Source organism: Aedes albopictus, chromosome 2 (genome assembly GCF_035046485.1).
Source record: "Aedes albopictus strain Foshan chromosome 2, AalbF5, whole genome shotgun sequence".
Classification (NCBI taxonomy): Eukaryota; Metazoa; Arthropoda; class Insecta; order Diptera; family Culicidae; genus Aedes; species Aedes albopictus.
In genome coordinates this window covers 135,085,132-135,103,934 of record NC_085137.1, presented here as the reverse complement: position 1 = coordinate 135,103,934, position 18,803 = coordinate 135,085,132, and the positions used below count along the sequence as shown (strand labels likewise).

At 38.8% G+C, this 18,803-nt stretch overlaps 2 protein-coding genes and 1 long non-coding RNA gene across 13 annotated transcripts in view; all 3 read left to right on the top strand.

Moving 5' to 3' along the window:
• The window catches only part of LOC109417651 (protein mothers against dpp), a 137,085-nt gene extending 131,601 nt beyond the window's left edge, over positions 1-5,484 (top strand). For all 7 annotated transcript variants that reach the window (XM_029853487.2, XM_029853486.2, XM_029853489.2 and 4 more), the window contains one exon: positions 3,829-5,484. In XM_029853487.2, coding sequence (XP_029709347.1) covers positions 3,829-4,983 — 1,155 coding nt within the window. In that variant the 3' untranslated portion in view covers positions 4,984-5,484. The remainder of the gene's footprint in view (positions 1-3,828) is intronic.
• Positions 1-18,803, top strand: part of LOC109417649 (uncharacterized) — a 696,771-nt gene that overhangs the window by 392,697 nt on the left and 285,271 nt on the right. The window lies entirely within an intron of this gene.
• LOC134287736 (uncharacterized) lies at positions 9,878-17,778 on the top strand. The gene is made up of 2 exons (XR_009997498.1): positions 9,878-14,127; positions 14,295-17,778. It is a non-coding gene; the product is annotated as an uncharacterized LOC134287736 (long non-coding RNA).

Below are 18,803 nucleotides of genomic sequence, written 5' to 3'. Positions count from 1 at the left end.
AACAAATTTCTGAAAAAATCTTTGAACAAAAAATCATGGTGAAATTCCTGAAGCTTTTCTGGTGAATCCTCAAAGAAACTCCAGCAGAAATCCCTGGAGGAGTTCCTCAAAAAATTCCAGGGAAACAAATTCTCCAGGAACTCCAGGTGGAACCCCTCAAAGAAATTTCTGAAGGAAATTCTTGACAAATCCCTCAAGAAATTCCTGAAGGAATCCCAGCTTCTGAAAAAATCTACGCAAAATTTTTAATAGATTTTCTGCAAAAATCAGCTTAGGAATTCCTGTAGAAATCTCTGAATGAATTCATGAAGAAATCCTTCAAGGAATTCCAGGAAAAGCCCCACAAAGAATACTAGGAGAAATATGTGGCTTCGTGGTCGTGCGGCTAATGTCACCAAGCATTTAGTCGCATCGTGCTAAGGAGCGCGGGTTCGATTCCCGCCGCAGCTGTCAGGAAAAGTTTTCGGCTGTGCCACTGGGCGTTGCATGCTAGTCCGTTGTCTAGTGTCGTGCTTCCTTCAAAGAGCGAACAGCTCACTGGAAGTACTAAACGTGTCCGTGTTTTTTTTTAAATCCCTGAAGGAATACCTGGAGAAATCTCTAAATTTTTGGAGAAATTCCATTAGAAATTCCATTATGAATTCCAGAAGCAAGAAGGAGAGAGAAATGCTTAATTAATTCCAAGAGAAATCTCTGAAGGAATCATAGAGAAATTCCTGAAGGAATCCCTGAGGGAACTGCGGGAGGAATTCTAAGAAGAATCCCCGAAAGAACTCTTACAGAAATCTCTGAAATTTTTTTGGTGCATACTTAAAAAAACTCCAGCAGAAATCCCTGGCGAGTGTAGAATTAGCATCTAAGTTAAAATACACAAAAATAAAAACTAAAAAAAAAAAGAAATCCCTGGAGAAGTTCCTCAAGAATTTTCAGAAAAAAAACTCAAAACTCCTGGCGGGACACCTCAATGAATTCCACGAGGACTTTCTGAAGGTATTCCTTGACCATTCCCTAAAAAAATCATGAAGGATTCCCAGCATGAGTTTTTGAAGGAAGGAGCTCCTGGAGAAATCCCTGAAGAATTTCTTGGAGAAACCCTTAAAGGAATTAGGGAAGAAATCCCCGAAGGAGATCCTGGAGAATCCCTCTAAGAATTCCACGAGAAATCCTTCAAAAAATCTGGGGGGAATCCCCGCAAAATTCCTGAAAGAATTTCTGAAAAAATCACCGAAGGAATTTCTGCGGAAATCTCTGAAAGAGTTTATGAAGAAATCGTTCAAGAAATTCCAGGAAAGAAATCTAGCAGAAATCCCTGAAGGATTTCCTGGAAAAATCTTTGAAGGAATTCCTGAAGATATTCCTTTAGAAATCCCTGAAGAAAATCTAGAAGAAATTCCCACATAAATTCAGGAGAAATCTCTGAAGAAAGTCATGAAGAAATTTCAGGAGGAATCCCTGAAGGAAATGTGGGAGGAACTCTTGAAATAATCCACCAAAGAATTCCTACAGAAATCTCGGAAGAAATTCCTAGAGGATTCCTTAAAAAAATCTCGGAAAATTTCTGAAAAAAATCCTGGAGAAACCAAGATAAACTTCCTGGATGTAGGACCACACAAATATCTAAAGGAATTCCTGGAGGAATTCAAGAAAAAAAAATCTGGATGAAAATTTAAAGGATCCCCTTCATGAATGCTTGAATGAACTCCAGGAGAAATCCCTAACAGAACTTCTAGAGGAACTTCCGATTGAATACTTGAATAATTTCTTGGAGGAATCATTCTGCAGGAGTTTCTGGAAGAACCAGGAGGGAATTCCTGAAAAAATGCTTAGGAGTTCCTGTAGGAGTCCCTGAAAAAATTCTAGGAGGAGTCGCTCTAGGAGTTTCTATAGAAATTCACAAAGAAGTTCACGAAGAAATCTCTGGAGAATCTCAGAAGAAATCCCTAAAGGAGTTCATGGAGGAATTCTTTAAGAAGAAATCCTTAAAAGAATTCCAGGAAAAATACTTGAAGTAATTACTTGAGGAATTCAACGATAAATTCCTAGAGGAATCTCTGAATTAATTTCTGGATCAATCACTGCAGTTTCTGGATATATCCCTGAGGAATTCCAGAGAAAATAAAAAAAAATCCAAGGAGAATACCGTGAAGGAATTCCTGGAGAAATCTCTGTTGCAATTTCTGGAGGTATCCTTGAAGGAATTCCTTGAGGGATCCTTGAAGGAATTCCTGGAGGAATCCCTGAAGAAAATACTGGAGAGGTTCCGGAGAACTATCTGAAAGTATTGCTAGAGGAATTTCTAAAAGAGTTCCTGGAGAAATGCAGAAAGAATTTCTTGTAGAATTCCCTGAATGAGTTCTTGGAGAAATCCGTGATGAAATTTGAGAAAAAAAAATCCTGAAAGAGTTCATGAACAAATCCATGATTGAGTTACTGGAGAAATATCTTTTGCAATTCTAGGAGAACTTCCTGGGAGATTTCCAGGAAAAACTCTGAATAAATTTCTGGAAGAAGAAATTCCCAGAAGAATCTCTGCAGAAATCACTGAAGGATTTCTTGGAAGAATCCCTGGTGGATTTTATGAAGAAAATCCTCAATGAATTCCAGGAAAAATCTCACAAAGAATTTTAGGATAAATTTATGCAGGAATCCCTGAAGAGATCCGGAAGAAATCCCTGGAGATATCTCTGAAGGAGTTCCTGGAAGAGTTCATGAAGGAGTTCCTGGAGAAGTCGATAAAAAAGTTCCTAAAAATTCCCTAAAGGATTTTTTGGATAAATCCCTGAAGAATCTCTAGAAGAAATTCCTGAAGAAGTTCCTGGAGATTATTCAGCAATTCCAAGAGAAATTTATCAAAGATTTCCAATATAATCCCTGAAACCCTGAAAAAAAAAATATAAAGGAGCCCCTGGAGAATTCACTTAAAGAATTTCTGGTGGAATTCATGAAAGAGTTTATAATTATTTCCATCAAGGAATTCATGAAAAAATGAATGAATTCTTGCAGGAATATCTTAAGAGTTTCTGGAGAAATCCTTCAAGGGATCTGATAATAAATCCATCAAGGAATTCAAGGAGAAATTTTTGAAGAAATTACTGCAGGAATCACTGTAGGAGAAATTTCTCAAGACATTCCATAAGAAATCTCTGAAGGAACTTAAAGTGAAATTTCTCAAAGAATTCCGGGAAGAATTTTCTTGATGAATACTTAGAAAAATTCTGGATGAATCTGTTACTGAATTCCTGAAGGAATTAAAAAAAAGTTCCAGGAGGGATCTCTAACGGAATTTCTAGACTAATTCTTGAATTAAGGCCAGGCGAAATCTCTAACAGAACTTGTAGAGTAATGTTTTAAGGAGCTCCTTAATAAATTCCTGGAATCAATCCCTGATGAAATTACTTAAAAAAGAATATTTCTGGAGGAATTTCGGAATGAACTCCAGAAGAAACCATTGACTGAGCTTTTAAGCGAATCCCTGAAGGACAATCCTGGAGTCTTCAGGCAGCCCCATGATGCTTCGAAGTCAACCGGAATCATTTACGATATTGACCACGGCTTTGGAGAACAGGTCAGATGAAGAGCTGACATTGAATCCAAGGTGGTCGATGAAGTAGCGAAACGTTGCTCGGCTACTGTGTCTAGGGGCTTGACGACCTCTAATAGGGGGATATTGCATTGACGCTGGGGACAATTAATTGCAAGTTACAAGAATACCACTACTAGATTCTATTAATCTTTTTTGCTATAATCCAACTAGCAGAGTCCTTACAATATGCTTGAGCCATCCCACACTAAAAAATAAAATCACTAACATTATCCTCACTCTTCCAGGTATCCCACCGAAAAGGACTTCCACATGTTATCTACTGCCGCGTCTGGCGCTGGCCGGACCTGCAGAGTCATCACGAGCTGAAACCGATCGAAACCTGTCAGTATCCGTTCAGCGCCAAGCAAAAAGAGGTCTGCATCAATCCGTATCACTATAAACGCGTCGAAAGTCCGGTCTTGCCGCCGGTGCTGGTTCCGCGCCACTCGGAATTTGCCCCGGGCCACTCGCTGCTGCCATTCCACCAGATGAACGAACCTAACATGCCGCACAACGTGAGCTACACCAATTCCGGTTTCAACAATTCGCACATGGGCAGTAGCGGCGGCGGCGGACCGAATTCGCCCATTTCCTCGCACATGGGCCCGAACAGCCCGATCTCCTCGGTGTCCAGTCCGGGACCAATCAACTCGAATCCTCAGAGCCCGTACGGTTCGCTACCGGAAACACCTCCTCCAGCGTACAGTCCACCGGAAGATGGGAACAACGTGAGCAGCCAGGACAACAACCAGATGGACACAAATCAGATGCACGGCGAGGTGGCCCCGGTCAGCTATCAGGAACCTCCCTACTGGGCCAGCATAGCATACTACGAGTTGAACTGCAGAGTCGGCGAAGTGTTCCACTGCAATTCGACGTCCGTCATCGTGGATGGCTTCACCAACCCTTCGAACAACTCGGACCGGTTCTGCCTCGGTCAGCTGAGCAACGTCAACCGGAATAGTACAATCGAGAACACCCGTCGCCATATCGGAAAGGGAGTGCACCTGTACTACGTGGGCGGCGAGGTGTACGCCGAGTGCCTCTCGGATTCGGCCATTTTTGTACAGAGCCGCAATTGCAACCACCACCACGGGTTCCACCCAAGCACGGTGTGCAAAATCCCGCCCGGATGTTCACTGAAGATTTTCAACAACCAGGAATTCGCCCAACTGCTGTCCCAATCGGTGAACCATGGCTTCGAGGCGGTCTACGAGCTGACCAAGATGTGCACGATACGGATGAGCTTCGTCAAGGGCTGGGGAGCGGAGTACCACCGGCAGGATGTGACTTCGACGCCCTGTTGGATTGAAATTCATCTGCATGGGCCGCTGCAGTGGCTGGACAAGGTTTTGATCCAGATGGGGTCGCCCCACAATGCTATCAGCTCGGTGTCGTAAGGTGGTGACCGTGGTCTCCGCGCGTTACGGAATGGTATGGGAATGAACGGATGCGCGGATCCAGATGAATAAGTGATGTATCGCGGGTGTGTGAGGGCAAGGACTAATATTTGATTTAATTTTTAGCGAACGCTTGTTGGGATGGGTGGAAGCAATCTATATAGATGTTGACGGTTCCCAGTCCGATCAGCTAGAAGAAACGATAGGACCGTTGGTATGAGGAAGCTGCAAGTAGAATGAAACAGCAGCTGTGCAAGTTAGTATCATCATGATGTGTATGGAAATACCTACAGTGTCCCAAATGTTTTCAAAGAGCAATTCCATCCATTTCCGGTGGAACGGCTGCATAGTAAAATAAAAATGGGGGGGCTACCAAGTTCTCATTTGACACAATTTTTGGGAGACTTATGCAGAACGTAGGATACCCGCGGGAAGGTCCCGAAGACAAGGTTCGCTCTTTTTATTTTAAGCACCCACAACTTGTACACGTTATAAGCAGAACTAATTTTTAAGCGATAATGATAGTGTAGTGACATTTATTTTCTAAAGCAAATTGATTTCATATTTTCAATTTAGGAACAATCAAGTGATTTGCTATTCGGTAGGAGTAAGTGCGTAAGATCGTAGAAATTTTACGCAAACGAAGAAACAGCCTATTTTTCGGACAAAGTTTGCAAATGCAGAAAAACACAAATCTTCCCAAATTTGATACAAAAAAAAGTATTTTCCCCAGATGTGCAATTTTTTTTCCCAAACGAGAAAACTGTTTGCCATTATTTTTGTTATCGTCGCAGCAGAGAAGGAATGCAGATTTTAATACAAGTGCTTCTTTTAAAAAGAACAGTTTCACTCTTTTATTAAGTTTAACGCGTTTTCTTTTATGTGTAGTTTGTTTTCGTTTCCTGGAGGAGGAGATGGAGAGCAGTGTGATGTGCCTATTTTATTTTATTGCGGATTCTCCTCCCAATGCACCCGTTTAGAAGCATTTGGAAAAAGATTTTCGAATGGAAAAAATAAGAAAAGTTACATGCTTACTAAGACTTGTTGAACAATCTCAACTATTTTGAGAACTTATGGATATCATCTAAGTGGACATTTTCAAAGCTTACTGGTTGATAAAAAGATACGTTGCAATAGAGATCACTCGAACTTTAGTGTTTGGTAGATTTAGCGTTTATGGGTTAACTTCTTGATGATCATAGTAGAACATAGTTGTACTTGTTTCCGTTTAAACAAACTTACATATTCTTGAAATTTCTTAAGAACGAATCAATGGTACCACCAAGAACAATTGAAACCTTTTCCAGAGGGCATCATTGGGATTAGCAAAATAAATAGAACATTTGTTTCAATCGGTTTATAGACGACCACTTTTCCTAGTAAGTTCGATTCTAGGAAATTTAGTAGGGGGGCGTCCATAAAGTACGTCACGTTCATAGGGGGAGGGGGGGGGGTTTGGAAAGCAATGTATTAGATATACGAAAAACCCGTACGAAGGGTGGAGGGGGGTCTAAAATTCCCAAATTTTGCGTGACGTACTAAATGGATGTCACCTAGTGTGCGGCTTATGGTTAAATTTCAAAACCATGATTTATCAAACCACAAAGAATGCTCTCGGTCAATTATTGAAAATACGGATAAGTGTTATCAGTTTTTATAACTGATTACGCCTATTCAAAGAGCATATTCTGCAATACTTCACCATCATTTCACGGAATGAATCAGAGAGACTTGTAAAACAGGCGATTAAATAACCCAAACATAATTTCAAAATAAACCTACTTGCTGGGTGCATGCATAGCAGAAGGAAACTACCCAAGTAACCAAAAGATCGGTTTATAGGGTACTTTATGAGCTAAACAGCATGCTAGAGGTTGCTCTTTAACCTTCTAAGCAGCTTCATTTTTAACCCTTTATAAGGCAGTGGTAACTATATTGCCACCTACTGTTTGTATTTTTTTCTGTTTCATAACAATTTATTTCAAACTTTTTTTTTGGTTTACACAAAATTAGGGTGACTAACAACGCCTGGTATTTTTTTGGTACTAAACAAATCTTAAACAACAATTTGGAAGCCATTTGTAGTCTCAAAAATGGCTAAAATTCACCGGGTGAAGAAAATTAGCTCAAAGTTAGAGTAAAAATATAAATTTGGTAAATATTTTAAGAAATAGTCAAATTATGGGTTGTCATGAGCTGAACTACACAGTTTATATTATGGGTTAAGCCCTAATACACTCTAAAATCTATTTTCCGGCTTTTTGGCGAAGTCAAAAAAAGAAAAGTACCCTAAACGGGCAGTAGCAAGAATATTGCCACCAGCGCTGGTGGCCTAAACGGGCAGCGGCAACTATATTGCCACCTCAAAAGCTCATTTTTGGGGTAAACGGGCAGTGGCAACTATATTGCCACCTAGATTTTTGAGAGTTTCTTTCAAACAAAAATTGTTTTGTACATGTAATCATGTATATAATCATTTCCATAATAGTATGCGTTGACAACTCTTCTAGTTTTCTCGGCCTTATAAAGGGTTAATTTCGTAGCTTGAAAGTTCACATAAGGAAACTTGATAGTCTTCTAAGCAGCTTCTGATGGAACTTTCTCAAAATGAATGTAAAAAAAAACAAAAATGTTCCTATTCGAGCCTAAAACTGCACCGCGCTCGCGCTGTATACAACGAGCGAGGTTTTTTTTGGTGAACTTGTACTTTTTATAACGGCGTGCGTCCTGAAGGGTTAAGATTTACAACAGCCCTCTGTTGTTTTCTTGTATTGTGTGAAACATGACCAAGCTTAACTTTACATGACACACTCCTATAAAGATTTGAATCTGGTCCTACCTCTGCGCTGCTATAGACTGATTAATTGATTAATTTTGTCATGGGAAGTGTAACTTTTGGTTGCTTGGGTAGTATCTTCTGGAGAAATCATTTCAGGGATTAGGAATTCCTTCAGAGATTTGCTAAGGGATTAGCTAGGCAATTTATCCAGAATTTCTTCCGTAATTCTTCTGAGAATTTCTTCCGAAGTTACATCCATGATTCTTCTTCGAATTGCTACCGTAATTCCTTCTTCAAATATTTTCTCAGTTTATAACAGAATTCTCCCCGCGATTTTTCCCGGAGTTCTTGCTTGAATTTATCAAAAGTTTTTTTTTTACAGTTGTCCTACAGTTTGTAGGAGTTTTGTTCTGGATTTCTTCAGGAGTTTCTGCCAAGCTTCCATACGGAGGTTTTTTTTTCGGATTTGCTGCCAGAGTTTCTCCAGAGATTTTGCCGGTGTTCCTTTCGGAATTTCCGGGAACAACCGGAATTTCTACTGGGGTTCCTATCAACATTTCAGCAGATTTTTCCACAGTATTCCCGGAGTTTCTCGAAAGATTTTATCTAGGCTCCTTCCCATATTTTTCAGCGATTTTCTTACAAGGAATTTTGTAGATTTTCTCAGGAGGTATTCCGAGAAATACTCCTGGAATAATCTCTGTAAGAACTCCTGAAACCGTTAGATAAATCGCAACTGGGTGTTTATGGGATCCCTTGACAATTTGCGGTAGGGACCACGGGACAACTCTACTAAGAGTAGTTCTGATACAATCTCTGAATAAAAAAAATCTCATGAAGATCACTACAAGAAATTTTGGAAACAACTACGAGCCAAGGCCTTTAACCAGGGATGGGAAATGTAACGGAATTTCAGGAAGAAAATGTCATGACAATTTTCAATTTCCACCCCTTTCGGTGTTAATTTCTGTACGTTTACATCACCAATCCAAAATGGCGATTAGGTATCGTATGGCAAATTAATAATGACGTCGATAATCATTTCTTACCAGAGACAGAGAAATAAGCAAATTTTAGACATTTTTATGTCATTTCCCATCCCAGCCTGGAACAATCATAAAAAAATTGTGGGAAGAACTTTGTGAGAAAACCAGCAATACCTTCTGAAGAAATCTTAAAAAGGATCTCCGGAACCAACTGCGGATTTCTTCAGGAGTTTCTTCCAAGATTCCATCCAGAGGTTCTTCCGAACTTGCTCCCATCGAGATTTTTCCGCTGTTTCTTTCGGAATTTCTGAGAGTTGTTCCTAGGTTTTCTACAAGAGTTTCTCCCAGGATTTCAGCAGAAATTTTTCACGAGGTCTCTATAGGAACACTTACCGGGATTTTTTTTTTTCAGAGTTTTTCCCGAAAGCTTCCAGAGTTTCTCGTTATATTTCTTCCGTAGATCTGTCCCACAATCATTCAATGTTTCTACAGGAATTGATTGATTTGTCTTTATTATAGAGACTTTCAGCCATTGGAATTCGTCTTGGTGGTTTTCCAGGATTTAACAGTTATTCCTGGAATTTTGGCGAGATTTCTCCAGAAATTCTTCTAGAGAGTTTTCCGTATTTTCTCGGAATTCTTCGCGGGATTTCGGCCGTAATTCTTCCCGGAATTCCGAGATATCTCTTGGATATTTTCTGATTTTTTTTTGTAGATGTTGCAGTTGTTATCAGGATTTTTTTCCACAGCTCATTTTGGAATTTGTTAAATTGGTATTCCCGGAGTTTCTCTGGATTCCTTATCATACTTGTCGGAAATTACAAGGAACTTCATAAGTTATCCAAAGAGGTATTCCGAGAAAAAACTCCTAGAAGAATGATGCTGGGTCATTAGGCCGAATGGTCATTAGCAGGGCCGGATGTACGGGGGGGGCGGGGGGGCCCGGGCCCCCACATTTTAGGGGCCCCCACAAAGACCTTTTTTGGTTATTACACGCCAACTTTTTGTTTCATATTGCTCAAATACTGTTTGAAAACGAAGACTTTTTGTTTAAGTGCTTCGCCAAGGGGCCTCCGCATCCGCTCGGGCCCCGGGCCCCCACAATCCTTAATCCGGGCCTGGTCATTAGGCCGAATGGTCATCAGGACGAATTGAAAGTTAGCCGTTGATTTTACCTTTTCCAACAAGTTTTGCCAAAAACTAGTTTAACAATGAAACTAGAAAGAATAGCCTATGTTTTAAAGAAGGAAAAAATTGATAATTGAATATCAGCAGTTTCAGCGCCAAAAACTATTTTAGCAAAAGAAAGAACAGCCTATATTTAAAAGAAGGAAAAATTCATGGGTAAAATATCAGTAGATTCAGCATCAATAAAGTATCTTCGTGCCTGTCACACGATACACACATGCAAAATGGTCATTTGCAGAGGAAGCTCTCAGTTAATAACTGTGGAAGCTGAGAAGCAGGCGTTGTCTCAGTGGGGACGTAACGGCAAGAAGAAGACCCAATGACCATTCGGCCTGATGACCTTCGGCCGAATGGCATGACACCGGATTACGAGACGAACTCTACTAGGAGTAGTCTTGATACAATCTCTTAAAAAACGAACAACAATCTCAAGAGGATCACTGCAAGAACAAAATCCTGGAAACAACTCCGAGCAAAAGCACAACTTTTGAAAAAAAAATCGAGGAAGAACTTCGTGAGCAAAGCAGCAAAAGCTCCTGCAGAAATCCGAAAAAGAAACTCCGGCACCAAAAGCGGATTTTTGTTCAGGATTCAATGCAAAGGTTTTTTTTCGAACTTGCTCCCACAGTACCTTTTGAGAGTTTTCCGGTGTTCAGTTCGGAATTTTTGAGAGTTGTTTTTAGGATTTCTACTAGAGCAGGATTTTTTTTTCACGTGGTCTCTATAGGAATATTTATCGGGTTTTTTTCTGAGGTTTTTCCGATTTCGTCCAGAGTTTCTCATTCCTTCCACAGATCCTTCCCAAATTCATCCAAGTTTTTTTTCAGGAATTAGTCTTTGTGATTTTCCAGGATGGCTTTTCAACAGTTATTTCCGGGATTTTGGCAAGAAATTATTTCAGAGAGTTTTCCAAGATTTCTCTTGGAATTCTTCGTGGGATTTCGCCCCTAGTTTTTTCCGGAATTTCGATATTTCTCTTGTTTTCAGATTTCCTCCTGAAATTTCCCTAATGCTTCTTCTGGTGATTACTTCCAGATTTGTTTTTCTAGATATCTCGCAACTGGATCTCGGAACGATTTGTGGTAGGGATCACGGGACAAATTCTACTAGGAATAGTCCTGGTACATTCTCTAAAAAAAGAACAAAAAAATTAAGAGGACCACTGCAAGAAATCCTGGAAACCTTTGAAAAACTGCGTGAAGAACTTCATGAGAAAATCAGCAAAAGCTCTTGCAGCAATCCTAAAAAGGAACTCCAATTGCAGATTTATTCAGGAATTTCTCTCAAGATTCCATCTAGAGGATTTTGACGAGAATCCTACAGAATATCATTCCAGAATTTCTTCCGTAGAGTTCTCCGGCATTGCTCTCTTTCCTGCTTTTTCGTCAAATTTTCGTGGAATTCCCACAAAAGTGTCTTTCAGAATATCTCTCAGATGTTGTGGAATTTATTCTCGAGTTTCTCTTGGGGTTTTGCGATTCCTTCCGGTTCTTCTTTTGGGGTTTCCCAGAAGTTCTTCATGGGATTAGTCCCAGAGTTTCTACAGCAGTTATTCCTGGGATTTTTATTAGACTTCTCCGAAGATTTCTTGAGAAGTTGTTTACGAATTTTCTGCAGGAGTTTCTTCTGGGACATCTGGCAAAGTTCTCTGTAATCTCTTCCAAAAAATTTCGAAATTTCCGTGCGAAACTCGAAACTTGAAAGAAAAAATTCTCATGAGATTTATACAGGAGTTTCAGTCGCAATATTTCCTAAAGGTTCTCGCGGGATTTCTTTTTAACTTTCACTTAAGATTTCTTTTGGAGTTTCTTCCGATTCTCTCAGAAAATTTCCTCCGATGTTGGTGCTGTTTCTGGTCGGTCGGTTTTCTTGGGCTTTTTGCTAAGATTTTGTTCGGATAGCCTTTTGGAATTTCTGCAGGGGCTATTGCAGATATTTCTCATGGAGTTCTTCTCGTGATGTCTTGCAGATTTTGTTTCTAGGATTTTCCGCGTAGTTTTTCTCAGGATTTCTTGCAGGGATCCTCCTAAGATTATGTTTTGCAGATTTTCTCGGGACTATTCCCAGAACACTTCCCGGAACCCCTAACGGGAATTGTCCGGATATTCTGGGTGATCTTTCAGGAATTTCCATTGAGTTTCTCCCGAAGTTCTTGCAGGGGTTTTATCAGAAGTTTTTGTTTTCGAAATGTCTCCTGGGATAACTTACTAAATGCCCTGTATAAAACTCCTGGAGAAATAACGGAAGGATTCCAGATGAAATCTTGCGAAAGACTCTGCAAGACCATTTTGGAGAAATCTTAAGAGGAACTTAGGAAGAAATCATTGGGAAAACTGGGAAATCACAGAAAAACCTATTGACGAAATCTCGGGAAGAGTTTGAAGAGAAATAACGGAAAGCTCTGCAAGAATCTCGTAAAAATCCTAGGAGAAACTGTTGAAAAGCTATCCTGAAAACCCTCCGGATGGAAACTTGAGAAAACTGGATAAAGCTAGAAAAAAAAATCGAGAAAACCTTCAGAAAAATTTGCTATAGAAATGCCGGCAGGATCTTTTTGGAAAATGTGCGAAAAATTCGTTAATAAATCTTGGATGAACCCTAGTAGAAATTGCAGTAGTTATTCTGTAGAAATTCTAGGAGAAATCCCGAGAGGAACACCGGAAGGAACCGCTACAAAATGTTCAAGCAAAATCGAGAAAAAAAATTCAACATTTTGCGACAAGATCTGAGAAATAAGCAGAGGAAAACTCTTGTTGAGATCCCAGGATAAACCCTTGGAAGCAATCCCCCGGAAACGCAGAAGGAACTCCGGGATAAATCCCGCGAGGGACTCTGGGAGCAATTCCGAAAAAACACTATGGAAGAAATTTAGGAAAGAAATTCTGCAATATACCCGTGAAAAGCTCAAGAAGAAATCGTTCGAAATTAAACAATCCTAGATTTTCAAGAAGGAATTCCGGAGAGAGTTGTTTGATTATTGAAAAATGTCGGTAGGATTTCACTTTGGCGATTCCCTAACCTCAAATCTATCTGTTTTTTTTTTTTTTGTTATTTTTGAATATTCTCATCAAATTAGCTTGTAATTTGTAGAAAATGATGAAAACAGGGATTTTCGTCCATTTTCAATTTGATTCTAATCATGAATTCTCCGCAAAGGCATGTTTTAGGGTCATTAAACAGGTGAAAAGTGAGGTTACGAGACGCCACTGGGATTTCGGAAGAACCTCTGGGAGGAATTCAAGAAAAAAAGCCGTGAAAAAATGTGACATGCCTCCGCATGGAATTTACAGTATCTTTGCGAAATCGGTGATCGGCTTTCCGGTAATATCTGTTTGATCTAGGAGCGCTCATCTAGTTCCTCTAGCACGACTAATCAGATTCCTTTTTGATTTAACTTGCTTTTTGAATAATCATCCAGAGGAATCTTCAATTTTGTCACGGAATCACAAGCTTCCAGTGAGATCCTTCAGCATTATAAGACAAATGTTTGTTTGTACTACTTGCAGGTTATGAAAGCTCATTTCCTAGAGAAGTCTACACTACATAGGTAATTCAAAACTTTTTTAATCATAACAATGTTTATGTGGACTTCGTATCTGAGCAGATACTACAAGTAGTAAAGTTCGCTACTTTTCATTCATAAGACCTACAACATTTCAGTTTCATAGCAGAATTTAATGGTAGTTCTTTTACATATGTGAAATTCTGTAAAATATTTTCATTTTTTGATAAATTTCTGGAGATTCTTTTGATATTTTTATCCATAGAAACTTCAATGTTTGTAATGAACTTTATTGAATATTCGATGAGCATCTCTATCCGTCATAAAAAATTACATTCTACTAAAACTCTGTAGATAAGCGAGTTCACACCTTTTATTAACTATTTGCCTACAGTGCCCCCTACAGAAAACCCTAAATATGGGTGGTTAAATCTACATACACTTCCGCCGGGAGAACTTCAATCTCACATCAGTACAGCAACTCTCTGCAATTGGTTTGTCCTCTGATAAATTTATTGTTTTTACAATTCAATGTATGTTAGCTAAAAAGGTTCATAATAGACAACATCAAATGCATATTTAAAAGGACCTTCCAGAGGAATCCCTGGAGTTTTTGGGAAAAGTCCTGATGAAACTTCTAGATGGATGCCTAAAGGAATTTCTTAACGAGATATTTGAAGGAATCCTTGGTTAAATCCAGGGGGAGCGACACTAGTTTTGCCAAGCCAAAAAACCTCAAAAAAAGCTGAAAAAAGCTCAAAAAAGTCGCTAAAACCCGCAAAAGTTTTACGGGTTTTACCGGGTTTTTTCGACTTTTTTCGGCTTTTTTTGGGGTTTTTCGGCTTGGCAAAACTAGTGTCGCTCCCCCCGGTTAAATCTTTGTGGAAATTCTGGAGGAATTCCAGGAGCAGAAGTATGTTAATTTATCCCAGTTGGAATGTTACACCGCAAAGAAGAAGAATGAAATATAAGCTAGAAATACTAAATTCTAGTTAAACGTATAGTTGAAGAAGGAAATCTCTAGTAACGAGTTATGTATCAGTAAGCTTTGAAAACTACCGTTGTGAATAGTTGAACAACATTTTACCCAAAATTTATACACACAACCATTGATATTCGAAATCCATAACAAAACTCTGCCTGCAAGAATGCAAAGCTACTATAAAAATGAACAAAGAAAAGTGTCTTAATCTGCACCTGTTGAAAATTTTACAAAAATTTTGCACTTTCCTATTTTCAAAAGTTTTTCCCCCATTAATCACGACGAGATACGTGTCCGGTCCTAAATATAGCGTGCCATCAAGAGGCTCGCCCAAACCAACGTCCCTAACATAGAGAGGCCTTATTCGCCCTGTGTTCCCAAGTGGGCTGTTTTAGAGCGCAACGTAATAATGCAGAGCTGCTCGATCTCAATGCCTAGTGATGTTGATCCTTGTTTTTTTTACATAACGCATTCATATTTAGCGGTTTTTATACAGCGCTCGAGGGTTAAACATAAACACAGAAGATATACTCATAATATTTAGGAAATCCAGGAAAACCGCCGAACAATTGGGAGGCCTTCACTTATTGAAATGCCACGATTCATCCGTCCCCCGTGTCGGATGAGCGGTGGCAACATTGTGCCTACACGCAGACAGATAAACAGACGAAACCAGTGTTGCCATACTTACCAAGACGTGATCGAAAGAATTCTGTGCTTTGTTTTACATTCGCTGGAAATGCCTTATAAGTTTTTTTTCATCCGGAAGCGGACGGTCAGTGCCTCATCAAAGTGTTATACAAACGAACAGCTTTTTTTAGCTTTTGCGAAGAAAATGAATGAATAAAACATTTTTACTTTGAACGTTTGACGGAGAAGTTTGTGAATCGAGTGATTTGATGAAAGCTGAAAAACATGAAACAAGAACAAAAAACAAAACAGAACCCTATTTTGCTCATTTAGTGATGTAATTCAGATAGCGTAGAAGAACAATGAAACCAGTTTTGATGTTATGATGTCGGGTGACGTAATTGAAATAGAATCCATTACCGAATACAAATCTATTTTAAAACTAAATCTAAACTTTAACATTCACCGGATTCCCTAGGGCGAATAGTATGAAACGGAAGAGGGCTGTCGGTTTGGCATATAATTAGTTCGCATGATAGTTTTCATAAAGCAAAGCTGTTCGTTCCTTTTTTGTGCATGATCTGGAAATCGAACTTTGAAATAGATCGTTTTTGGCGAAAGAACGCTGATAAACGACTAGGAAGGAACTAAACTCTAGCGTAGTTATGGTATGCTTCGTTTCGTAGGTTGGCGATTGGATACCAATAATATTCATGTTCCTTTTGGTATTTTTGTTCAAACTGCTCGGTAACACGAATGGGGAGTTACCATTGTTACCATCTGTACCTAAGTGGTCTCCCCTAAAGTCCTTAAACATCTTAAAAGAGCATCGAAATACGTTATTTCAGAACCCTAAAGGGCAATCTTAAGAACTCTTAATGACATCTTGACCAGTTCTCGGAGGTCATATTATGTTTCTCATGTCATGAGCAATACAAAATGAACAAAAACAGAAATTTCGAATTTTTATTCGCAAAAATACAGGCAGCCTCATGGACAGCCTTTTTAATTTGGAAAACTATGCATCTTTGCTTATGCGAAACGATTGTATGCCAAATGACATTTCCTCTAATAAATGTGTCACTCGATTCAAAAACACAAATATCATTGATATTCCAACATCAATAACAAATAAAAAAAAACCTGGACGGTGGAAGAGGAACACATGTTTGCAAATAACGATAAAAATATCCGTACCAGTGCTTATCAGACAAACCATCATCATTCGAACAGTAAGTAAAATAAACACACACTATAAAAAGGCCATTACTCTCACACTGACAGTGTTGTTGTAATTTAAAGATAACTGATGAAACTACTGCAGTTGTAATACTACAATCCAAAATTCTCAGATAGCCGATATGTATGTGTATTTAGTAATAATGACAAGAAAACGTGTCGTCTAAAGTGTTTCAATAGTGCATAATGTAGGAAGAAAACACTCACATAAAACGGAGCTAACGGTAATAAAAGAGACATTTTACTTAAGATTCGATAAATCAATGACAGAGAATGTTCGTGTGATGGAAAACAACATAGAAGTTTAGAAGCAAGCAAATCATACGATCGAGATATAAACTACTTAAAAGCATAGTAACAATAATAAATCAAAGGTAATAGTGTTTTAGTTAGAGAGATGTGAAAATGCATATTAGAATAATACTTGGCTGAAAGATAATCACACATGAAAGGATAAGAAAGATAAAGAATCCTTCGCAGTGAATAATGCAAATAAAAATAGCATGAAAAAGCGATGGCACGGAACTGCAGAATAATAGCATATTGATCGAAACAAAACTCTATCTCTACAACACGTATGCAAGTGAAAACTGAGACAGCAACGTTAAATAATACATATTTTCGTGGCATATTATTTTTAAATCCTACAGAGAACACAAACACCTGCAAACACAAAAAAAGATAATTAAAAGTAAAACAAGCAACCACAAAAGCGGGAAAGCATCTTAAGATCTAATCTTAGTAAAAATTAGAGAAAAAATCCGATAAATCAACAGCAAAATACTAAATTTAAATCGGAAAAAATGTAAGAGAAAATGACACACATTAAGAAAATCCATCTTTGATCTCACATGTCATTCTAAGTAATGCTTGACATTTTCTATTATTCGTAACAATCGAAATCCGTGAAATTCCATCGAGGCACTTCCCCCGTGGAACCAGTTGAGACTCATCGATGCACATCGCACACATACACACACAAACAATCATCGTCGTCACACAACACATACACACACGAAATCATACAAAACCCTGATCATCGATCGGAACAGTGAAGTGTTGATTGAAGGCCGATTGACGCAAATTGTATAAGATTTAAAATTACACACTAAACACAGCAACAAAAGTATTGATACAAACATAGCAAAAAAAAAAAACAAAAACAAACGGAAATAATTCTTCCCGGCAGGTATCGAGGAAAGCTGTTGTAGGTAAATTGTAGGAGTGTTTGGGAAAGGACTATGCTATGGAATGGGAAATCCCACTACCCTTGCACTACTAAAACTACTACTAGTGTGAGAGGTAGGATTCGGCAAAACAATAGAAAAATAAGAAAGTAAATAAAATGAGATAAAAGAAAAGCAAGAACAAAATGAATGAGGAGAAGGAATTTGAAGAGAATAACAATGGAATACTATATCATTTAAAAGTAATTGAAATTGTAAATCAGTAAGTGAAGAATGAATCAATAAAATCAATAAAAAATGTACAGATTGGTGGCTGTTTTCTTTCGCTGAGATATCCGAACGTTCGTGTATTTTTTGTTTTTGTTCACCATATTATCCAAGTATTTTTTTCACTTTTTGAATACCTGAACATACATAAAAACTGGAATATGCTTTATAGTCAGCGAGAAAGCTGTTCTATTCCTACCATCTGTCGTACTAACGAAGTTTGTTTCTTTCGCTGCTACCAGGTAACCAATAAGCATTTAAACAAGTCGTATTGCAGCATTGTGCCTACATTCCACCAGTTTATTGCTCTATCATAGCACTTCAATTGCCAAATTGCCGTAAATTAGCAACTAGTATTTCAAATGCACGAAAAGGGAAAGAGATAGAAAAGGCAATGGGAGAAGTAGTGTGGAATTCTAAACATATTCTCGTTTCTATTTTCGATTGCCTCAGGGATAAGCATTTAATTAGCCGTATTAAGCAGCACTTCAGGTGCATACACGGCTGATTTACATTTTATGACCTGCTGTAAAGGCTCATTTTAATCGCTGGGTTTGATTCATAATACATGAGATCTTGATAAGTGTCAACGAAGGTATGCCCACACAGTTGAAATAATTTAGAAGCTCCCTTAGATATTCCAACAGGAGTTCCATCAGAGATTCTTTCAAAAGGAATCAGTGATTCCTCCAGGAGATCCATCAGGGATCAATATCAGGAGTTCTTACAATAGGTCCTTTAGAGATTAGTCTAAGAGATTTATCCAGGAGTTTCTTCAAGGATCTCTCCAGGATTTCCATCAGAGATACCTCCAGTAAAATTCGGGGATTCCTCCAGAAGTTTTTTCAGCGATTCCTATACATTTAGCTTCCTGGATTATCCCAGGAGTTCCTGCAGGGATTCCTCCAGAAGTTCCTTCAGGGGTACCTCTAGGAGTTTCAGGAATTTGTGCAGATATTCCTTAGAGATCTCTCTAGGAGTTTCTATAGGGATCTCTCCAGGATTTCCTTCAGGGATATTTATAGCAGGATTCATGGATACCTCGAGGAAGATTCAGGGA